Below are 10,244 nucleotides of genomic sequence, written 5' to 3'. Positions count from 1 at the left end.
TGACTTGTGCATGTAGTTAGAAGACCCTAGTAGCTAGAAGACCATATCACGCATGTCAGATCGCTACCAGCAGACTATGGAGCGCACATGTATCAGGAACTATATTTGTATTTCTTTATCCAATATGAATAAAATATGTGTTCCCTCCTTTTCTCTTTATTATGTACTTTAGTACAATGGCACGTCCGTAGAATTTTTCTTCATATATAGCAGAGAGATCCCGTGTGATTTTTCTCTCCAAACAAAAACACATTACAAAGACATATTTTTGTGTTACAAAGAGAGAAAAAAACATATTACTTGGCTAGCCTACCGTTGCACCTTTTTTCAAAAATATTACATATATAGCAAAAACATATTCTGTGTTACAAAGAGATAAAAAAAAACATATTACTCTGCTATATATGTTTTTGCAATGGTAGGCATGCATTTCTGTAGCAGAGAGACCCTAGTACAACCTAATTAATTAAGCATGTCACATGTATTACAAAGACGACATTTCTGTGTCGCTAGCCAGGACTTGAGATACCATCATTTGCAACCCATGTGGACATGGCATAAAGTAGGCGTCCCTTCCAGCCTTGTAGGAACCATTGCTCATCTACATTGACGACAAACTCCCTAGAGTAGTTCTCGCGGACCTTGTTACTCACAGCCTTAACTATATCAGCGTCCAACGGCAGCTGCCTCAGGCCCGCCCGGTTGTTTCGTACTTGCCATTGCTTATATGTCTCGGGCCGCTCCACTCTATCCCAGCCCTCACAGGCGATAACATTAAAAGCATGTCGTCCAAGGAGGTTCTGCTCAAACAATATGCGATCGTTGTTGTCCCGTGGCGCCACTGCATCCATCATGTCAAACACTGCAGAGTGATAGAACAGTGCCCCCCGGAAGCGTGTTAAGAAGAAGGGTGTGTTGTATGAGCTGTTCTCGATAAAAAGGATGAACACATCAGGACGCATCTTTTGAATATTCTTGAGGACCATGTCCCTAGGGCTTGGGCAATCTATGTTGTGGACGCTCTCATCCATCAGCCTCCCAAAATCAGCTAGGCCATTGACAATTAGTACCTCATCATGTTCAATGTTGAGGTCATCAGCACATACCGTCTCCCACTTTGCCACGATGCTGCGGAACTTGAACGGGATGCCACGCCGACGAGCAAAGTTGTTGAGTCGGCGTCCAGTCTCCTCAATTCGAGCTGCCGGACGGAACCCGGTTTTAGGAAGGACAATGCAGGTGATTCTCACCTCCAGTGGTCGTCCTTCTTCCTCCAAAGTTGCCCAATTGCCAAGCAGGGTCGGCCACTGGAACCCATAATGCTCACCATAATCCACAATGTGCACCTTTTTTCTCCTAGCCCTACCGGCGACAGCCTTCAGGATGGTTAGGTTGGAGAACATGAACGCCATCATTTTGAAACAAGAAGCTGGAATGCAGAGCTGATAGGCCTTGAGGAAGAGGAACTCATTAGCTGAGGTGAGCTGCTTCACCATGAGTGAATTGTACAACTGGCTTCCCATGCCATCCAAACGTGCTTCTAGCGCCTGAGCATAACAATGTGCCAACCTTTGTGTGGCATCTCCCATTGGCGAGGAATGTTGCTTGATCTTGTAAAGCAGCTCGGTGGCACCAAGACGGTTTCCTGTGGCCACGGCATGAGCACATTGCATGAGCAGGGCGCGCAAGTCGACGGCAGGCTCATTGCTCGTGACCGCTACGGACTTCCTTTTGCCCTTGTTGGCATTCTTCTCAGCCTCCATGTCCACGGCGATCATCTTGTCGAGTAATGACTGGTACTTGATCAAAACAAATTTGTCTATCTTTTCCCTGGTTTGATCTGACTCTGGTGCTATCACGGCAATAATGCTCAAGTCCGCCATTTTTCTGTCCATCTCGACCTCCAAGTCGTCCCAGCGGTTATGGTCTTTCTTACAGGCTATGCTATCGCTACCACTTTCTTGTAACATTGATGATGACGTGATCCCATCAACAATCCCCTTCTCCTTCACTTGTCCATCGGCAATCCTGTGTCTGTCTCTAGACAGGTGCTCCCTAGACGACCCACCCAGAGATGGCCTCTGAGTGGATGGGGAGCATTTTGGTGGTGGGCAAGAACTTGTTGGCCTCTTCCATACCCTTGAGGAATGCCTGGTTGAGCATGTCCATGGTTGCCTTGTCTGCGTTCTGTCGTCGGAATTGTCCCACGCTGGTGGTGTAGTTGTTATCTTGCTCGGCCAAGAAGGTGGTGTTGGCACGACCATGATCACCCGTGGTGAGGGTGAGGCCATCACGTCCGGTTCTTCTGACGTTGTCGGGGACGTGGTACGGAGTCCTAGAAAGGAGATGTAGGGAGAGCTCGACTGGGTCATAGGGCCAGGTAGCGGTTCCGAACGCGGACACGGCATTATTGGGGAAGAAGGGCGAGACGGTGAAGGTGCTGGTCGCTACGTTGGTATTGGTGGTGGTGGTGGTGTCGGATAGGATCTCAGCGAAGGGCTGCTGAGCTTGGAGTACCGCTTGGTGATCGGGGCACTGGTACGACAGCTTGTCGTCGTCGTCCATGAGTATGTGTGAGATGAAGGGGATCACGAGGTCGTCTGACGAGACTACCGGGTCCTGCCCATCATCGGGAGGAGTTGGGGGCAGGTTAAGAAAAACAGAGGGAGAGAAGGGCTGCTCGTCGGTGTCGGCGATGTACCTTGCAGATTCGGATGCCATGGCGAAGCTCAACTTGAGAGCTGGCGGTTGAGTACGAATGGTAGGTACGTAGCTCACTTGCTGCTTACTCGTGGAGTTGTGATGCTAGACGAATGGTGAAGATCAAGAGGAGGAGGATTGAAACAGAATGAGGGTCGGCCTGCTGTTGCTGGGTGGGTCTGAGTGCATAAAAAGCAAAGTTTTGATGGAACCTTTAAACTGCAAAGGGAGTTGGTGGACGACGAGTCCAGCCGCCGGGGTTGTCGTGTTCATCACTTCACTGTGGTTGTTGACGTTCCATTGCGTGATGAAAAACGAAATGAGAATAATTAATGGAATAATGGAAAGAGAGGGAGGGTGCATAAAAAATCAAACCTTTGATTTGACGACGACGCAAGCCTCTAGACAGCAAGCTAGCTAGACGGATCAAACTACAGAGGAGCAGCTGAAGAAGAGAATTTTCTGGGAAGCTAGCTAGGCAGCCAGATGCGACTGCGACCGGAACTGCATTATTATTTTTGTCATCCGTAGACGTACTACAGTGGAGCAAGGGACAAAAGAAGACGAGACCAAATGAGGTTTCAAACGCACTAACAGCAACTCTAAAAACCTTTTTATATCATTCCTAGTTAATAAGAATAAAGATTCTGATAAAAACATATATATTCTTTAATAGCTTTTCTAATTAATCTCTAAATATTGTTATCCTTTATTTCGGATTTCTCGCTAGCCAAAGATATAAAATATAAATGGCTATGTACACCGTATAGGTAAGCTATTAGAACATCTTTATGAGTCTTTCTAAACTTTATTCTCTAAATCATCATTTGAAAAGTCATTTGAATAAAAAATGTTTTCTATGTCTTTGTATCTTTCAACAATTGTTTTTACATCTTGTGCGCGCTCTAGAGGTGCATAAAAATCCACCTCCACCGTGGTATCTGCGTAGTCTCTTTACTGAAAATATTCACTGTTGTTGTATGTACAGCTTTTGATTTGTTTATCTGTTAGACAACGGCACGCGCTGGCCCTTGGGTTCGGTTGTCAAATAGGTACGGCATAGAAGCTGTCCTAACAGATAGATAAAAAAAAACATAGGGACCAAGAATCAATGGAAACAAAAGGCACTGGTAAAGAACAGCAAAACCGAAGCAACAACTATCTTAGGCTCTGTTTGGATGTAAAGTATTTTTAAAGTATTAAAGAAATAATATGATTATATAAAATACTTTGGTACTCAAAAGCTATTTGGTGTTTGGATGCAACAAATCCTATTGTCGTTAATTCAATAGTTTTGTCAAAATTGTAGTCTTTCAGAGTTTTAGAAACTCTACTCATAGCCTCTTTTTTTCTAAACAACATTTTTATGTCCCTTTGACTAAGTTATGGAGCAGTATAGGGAGAAGAAGAAGGACCTACACATGGTTTTTATTGACTTGTAGAAGGCTTATGATAAAATACCAAGGAATGTTATGTGGTGGGCTTTGGACAAACATAAAGTTCCAACGAAGTACGTCGGGCTCATTAAGGACATGTACAACAATGTTGTGACTAGTGTTCGAACAAGTGATGGAGACACGGGTGACTTCCCGATTAGGATAGGACTATATCAAGGGTCAGCTTTGAGCCATTATCTGTTTACCTTAGTGATGGATGAGGTCACAAGGTTCATACAAGGGGACATCCCTTGGTGTATGCTTTTCGCAGATGATGTAGTGCTAGTTGATGAAAGTCGGACAGGAGTGAATCAGAAACTGGAGTTATGGCGGAAGACTTTGGAGTCTAAATGTTTTAGACTCAGTAGAACTAAAACTGAGTATATGAGATGTGACTTCGGCACTACTACTCGGGAGGAGGAAGATATTAGTTTGGAAGGTCAAGTAGTGCCTAGGAAGGATACCTTTCGATATTTAGGATCAATGCTACAGAGAGACAGGGATATTGATGAAAATGTTAGCCATAGAATCAAAGTAGGGTGGATGAAGTGGCGCCAAGCATCTGGTGTCCTATGTGACAAAAGGGTACCACAGAAGCTAAAAGGGAAGTTTTATAGGACGGCGATTAGACCTGCTATGTTGTATGGTGCAAAATGTTGGCCTATGAAAAGACGACATGTTCAACAGATAAGTGTCGCGGAAATGCGTATGTTGCGTTGGATTTGCGGTCATACAAGAAGGGATCGAGTTCGGAACGATGATATACGTGATAGATTAGGGGTAGCACCAATTGAAGAAAAGCTTGTCCAACACCGGTTGAGATGGTTTGGACATGTCCAACGGAGGCCTCTAGAGGCACCGGTGCGTAGTGGAATCCTAAGCCAGGATAGTAACGTGAAGAGAGGCAGAGGAAGACCGAAGTTGACTTAGGTAGAGGCAATAAAAGGAGACTTGAAAGGATGGAATATATCCAAAGACTTAGCCTTAGATAGGAGTGCTTGGAAAACAGCTATTCACGTGCCTGAACCTTGATTGCTTCTGCTGGGTTTCAACTCTAGCCTACCCCAACTTGTTTGGGACATAAGACTTTGTTGTTGTTGTTGTTGTTGTTTGACTTATAAGACCACAATTTTCGAAAGCTGCATAATCTGAACATGCCCTTATCTAATTCTTGCTAACTGGAGGCTCTACATCAATCCTTACTAGACATGTAAGAAAATGACAAGTCTATATTCTCACAAAAAATCAGAAGGAGTTGATCATCAATTTGATACACTCTAATCACTATCTTATCTTTATCTTTACTATAAAGGAGCGAAGGAATTGGAAATCATCTGTTACCATAAAAACTTCCCCACTGTAATTGACAAGTGGACCCAGAAGAGAAGACGTCAGCAACATGTGTGTTTCACATTGCCAATCTCCCCTCCACTCCGGTTTTTTTACGCGCGCCGAACGTACCCGCCCGCCTGTACCCACTCGTGATCTCCTCCTGCGACCCCACCCTTGTACCCACAGGCCCAACCGCATCCGCGGCATCCCGAAACCATCATCTCATTCTCCTTCTCACGCACACCCACCCGCCGCCGCCATCCCCTCCTCGTGTCTCCCGGCACTCCGCGCGACTACCTCCGACCCCAGTATCGCCCGCGTCCACTGGCATGGCCTCACCGGCCGGCCAAGCAGAAGACCAGCCTCTCTTTCCCATCAGCATCGCCCCTCCACTCGGCGTGGCCAAGCAGAAGGCTGGAGGACGTGCTCCAGTCATTCGGCGTCGATGGAAAGAAACGGCCTCGGGCGGAGATCCACCCCAGCTTGCCGGTAAGTTGTCCTCATCTACTTTGTGTCGTTCAAGGTCAAATCCAAGCCTAATTCTAATCTTTTTTCCCTTCTGTACATACACTTTCCGATCCAGATAGTCCCGCCTGGATTTGTTTTGCTACTCTTGCATAGCACCAATCCGACCAATATTTGTTACGCGAAAGGTACATTAATCCTCTGAGCTGTGATCTCTCTATTTTCGTTAGCTCTAAGGACTTGCAGCCATGCCTTCACATAAGTGAAACAATCCTTGACCTTGGGTGAAAACCAAACTGTACCTGCTTGAAATACGTATATATGTTCACCTGTAAGTGTAACCTTTCCTACTCATCGTTAGCATGCTTACAAAGGTCACCATAAGGTTTCATTGTGTTCAGAAACCATCACAACAGTGTAATAAAGTTCATAATATTTGTCACCGCACCAAGCGGGTCTTTTGGCAGCAACTCTTCCCAAACAGCAGAATACACAACAGTTAAAGTTTCAGCAATCAGCTACGACAATTCTGAGATGGTGTCATCTGCAGCCCACGTGGGACATGGCGTAAAGTATGCGGCCCTTCCAGCCTTGTAGAAGCCAATCGTTTTCGACGTCAATGACAAAGTCCTTGTGGTACTCGTTCCTCATCTTCTCGCTCAGGATCTTCTCAGCATTTGGAAAAAACGGCAGCTGCCTCAGCCCTGCCTTGCGGTGCCTTGCCTGCCACTGCCTATACATCTTTGGGCGCTCCACCCAGTCGTGTCCTTCACAGGCGACGACATTCAGGGCGCACCGGCCGATGAGGTCACGCTCCACCACCAAGCGCAGATCACTGTCCTGTGACACCATGGCGTCCAGCATGTCAAACATCGCCGAGTAGTAGAACAGCGCCTCTCGGAACCGTGCCACAAAGAACGGCGTGGCATATGAGCCATTGACGACGGAGTGTGTTCACAACATAGTTTTAAATAGCGGGCTAAGGTGTTTAGCGGCATACCTCTGAATCAGATAATAGCGGAGCTAAATCGGGCTATAGCGGCTAAATTGTACATGAACACAAATAACGGCACCTTGCCTTAAAAGGCTATAGCGGGCTATAATGGTAGCTATAACGGGAGATTTAAAACATTGGTTGACAACCAAAATTGTCCATTTTATGAAGTTGTCAAAATGTGAAACGGACTACATCATTGTGTTCCTCTCGTCGAGATGGTCAAAAAATATATATGGAACGTCCAATTCGGAGTCCGGATGAAGGAGTTATGCCCCCGGAAAGATGCTCCGTTGCCGGAAGTTCCGACCCAAGTCGGAAGTTCCGACGGAGGTCAGAACTTCCAGCAGACCTACTAAAAACCATGTTTGGATCTAACCTTTTGGATTCCAATGTGAACTATTCCAAACTCGTGGGAAACTTGGAAAATAAGTCTTGGAGAGGTTTCCTGCTAGGATAAGACCACCCCCTCCATATATATGAGAGGATCATGGCCGATTGAGTTCCCATCTATCCAATCGACAAAATCAATCTACTCCAACTCTTTTACCCTATCTTCCAAACCCCATGCTGTTCATCCCTTGATCCGACGATCAAGGATGGCGCCCTAGGCTTGCCGGCCGACCTAGGGCAACCCGGCGATGTCCTTGTCCTAACGGGGTCCCTCCCGGGCGAGAGCTTCGGCGGTTTCTTTGCTAGTTTGCCTGAAAACTATCCGGTTCTTCGTCACGTAAGTATGTTGGTTATCCTTTGATGGTTTGCTTGTAAACCTCGCCGCTTTTCACCGTGAAAGTGTGTTGGTTACCTGCTGCGTTCTTCGGTCCATGGCGACCCTGGCGATCTAGCCCTAGCTGGTGTGTGATCCTGGATCAATCCGGCGTCAACACACTTTTTGGCGACTCCGCTGGGGAAGAATTTGCTTCGGCTCTACTTTGTAGGCGAATCTTCTTACCCTAGCCCTACTCTTTGCTAATTTATCTTCTTTTGCTTGCCATTACCATTACATCTGGCCCAAAAGGCCGATCACTTTTGGTTTTGACCCCTTGTGATCCTGTTTGCTATTTTGCAACGTGTTGCACTTGCTATTGGAAAATTCAGCAAGGTGGTCAAGTTCTAAATCATGCAGTACCAGGGTGTTGCGTCACAAAACAACTACAATTACCCCGTGGTACAACTTGCACATGCATCTTATGGTTATAAGAATTATTTTGCAAGTAATATGAACTCTCATGTTGGTGTTGCTAGGTACTAGTAATAGATATATTGCATTGGCTAATGCTTTTGATAATAGTCCTCATCATACGCATCATGGATATTATGGTCAAGAGCTGATGTAAACTATGAATTCTTCGAGTTTTTATTCTACTAGCAACATACAACATGCATATCCTGATTCATCAGCTATAAGTTCGCAATATGTGGTTCCACCACAAGACATGCCGATGAATGAGAGAATTGGTTATGGTAATGCCGATTATTTAGCCAATTATTCTCAAATTTCATATGATGCACAACATGCTAATAGATCGAAGGTTTTGCCTACAAATTCAGCATCATATGCAAATGCTAATGCTCATAATTCGGCCTCATATATTAATAACAATTATGGCCGAATTAATGAAATTTCAGCAAGGCGTTCAAGTGCTAATACTTAAGATTCGGCTTGACGTGTAACTAGTAACCATAGCCGAATCAATGAAAATATTCATGATTCAGCTTTAATTTTAAAAAAGCCAAATTACTAAAATTTTAAATGGCATGCCTACTCTCCCTGAGCATGGAAGTATTAAATGGCATATTTTTTTTAAATAAATTATACGATGCTTCTCTTACTCCGAAGGAGAAATCTAATGAGTACTATCTTCAGGTTAAAGCTGCTTTGAATATAAGCGAGAGTTCGGTTGACAAGACCGAACAAAACAATATCCAATCCGAATCGGTTCCTTCTCAAGAAACAAGTCTAGTTGTATCAAAACAGGGGAAGCACAAGAAATTGGCTAGACTTGATTTTTCTGGTGCTAAAGGGTTGTGCATTTATCTCATGATTGCCGTATCATTGATGGAGATCAAGCCCCTACAAATTGTTTTCTAGAGATAAAGGGCAACGTCATGCAAATCAAGGACATGTACTTCTCCGGCATGATTAACAAAGTACAAGGTGCAAGCATTTTACCAAATTCCCAATCTGGTCATATTATTTCAATTGCTATATCTAAGAGACCAATTGGGGAAAGTAATTTACTTGTTGATCATGAAATAAATTTAGATTGCATCGGCCAACATATTGTCCCTTATCAAGAGGCCGATGGCAATATTTTGTCAAAGTCAAAGCTTTCCCTAATGTTTACCTTGGATTCTATATCTATGTGGGTTGCTTTACTTGTTTTAAATTTAGTTCATATTTGGTCCCATAGAGATACAAATTCTGTAATTATTTTGGGTTTAATAATTCGGAACCAAGATTAAAAAATATTGCCCATACCGATGTAAATTTTATGATCGATTCTAAAGCATCTAGTAATAAAGGCAATTGCAAAGTTGTGGCCGAATGGATTGATATTAAATCTAATCCCTTGGTTTGCCTAGCTTTAAGGCTGACTCCACAAAAGAGTCGGTTAAAGAAATCAAAGTACACATTTGACTTTACTTTTTGTGATCATGTCTTTGATATCTTGTTAAAGAATAATTTTATTAGGATCATTGATCACAAAGCTTTGCCATCACTTCAAAACTTCGAAGAGCTTACATATTGCAAGTGGCATAATTCATTTGATCATAATACTTCTAATTGCAATATGTTTCGTCAAGTGATCCAATCGGCCATTGATAAAGGATGATTCAGATTTTCTGAAGCTCAGCAAATGGAACAATTGGAATCAATTGGTCTCGATGACAAACAAGTTTCAAATCGGCTACCATTAGCTGATTCACTCAAAGCTCAAGGCTCAAATGTCCAAGAGAGTGATGTGGAGCCCTCAAGTGAAGACAGGGTCGTTGACACTAGGAGGTAGAAGAAATCTCTCCAGTTAAAACAAAGGCTGATTGATCCCATTCAGCAAGAGAAATCGGCTAAGGATCATCCTTTGGAGCATGTCTATGAAGATGGGGAGAAGAGGGAGGATGCCCATAGAGCTAATGGAGGTAAAGGCCAGTACAAGGAGAGTTCTAGAAGGCCGAAGCTCAGCTTCGAAGAACTTCTAGTTAAATACAAGAAGGAAGCAGAAGCAAATGTCACCAATCGGCCAAAGAAGGTCCAATCATCAAAATTGCCTCCAAAGCGCAAGTCTCAAGAGTGGAATTGGCAAGGAGAAAGATCT

General features: G+C 44.2%; 2 protein-coding genes across 2 annotated transcripts; both read right to left on the bottom strand.

Moving 5' to 3' along the window:
* Nucleotides 1-425: 425 nt before the first annotated feature.
* LOC136480793 (scarecrow-like protein 34) lies at nt 426-2,838 on the bottom strand. The gene is made up of 2 exons (XM_066478244.1): nt 2,087-2,838; nt 426-2,055 (listed from the first exon to the last, which is right to left on the bottom strand). The coding sequence occupies exons 1-2, from the start codon at nt 2,719-2,721 to the stop codon at nt 510-512; spliced, it is 2,181 nt and encodes a 726-aa protein (XP_066334341.1). The 5' UTR covers nt 2,722-2,838; the 3' UTR covers nt 426-509.
* Nucleotides 2,839-6,473: 3,635 nt separating this feature from the next.
* On the bottom strand, nt 6,474-6,806 carry LOC136480792 (scarecrow-like protein 9). The gene has a single exon (XM_066478243.1). The coding sequence runs from the start codon at nt 6,804-6,806 to the stop codon at nt 6,474-6,476; it is 333 nt and encodes a 110-aa protein (XP_066334340.1).
* Between the last annotated feature and the right edge of the window lie 3,438 nt (nt 6,807-10,244).

Source organism: Miscanthus floridulus, chromosome 9 (genome assembly GCF_019320115.1).
Source record: "Miscanthus floridulus cultivar M001 chromosome 9, ASM1932011v1, whole genome shotgun sequence".
NCBI classification, from domain to species: Eukaryota; Viridiplantae; Streptophyta; class Magnoliopsida; order Poales; family Poaceae; genus Miscanthus; species Miscanthus floridulus.
The sequence above is the reverse complement of the archived record's forward strand: the minus strand, read 5'-3'. Positions and strand labels throughout refer to the sequence as shown.

Bases quoted from the DNA above. Each gene is read 5' to 3' on its own strand.
- LOC136480793 (XM_066478244.1), bottom strand. From the start codon at position 2,721: ATGGCATCCGAATCTGCAAGGTACATCGCCGACACCGACGAGCAGCCC. The intron at 2,056-2,086 runs CTCAGAGGCCAT...TGGGTCGTCTAG, and splicing joins ACCAAAATGCTCCCCATCCA to GGAGCACCTGTCTAGAGACA.
- LOC136480792 (XM_066478243.1), bottom strand. From the start codon at position 6,806: ATGTTTGACATGCTGGACGCCATGGTGTCACAGGACAGTGATCTGCGC.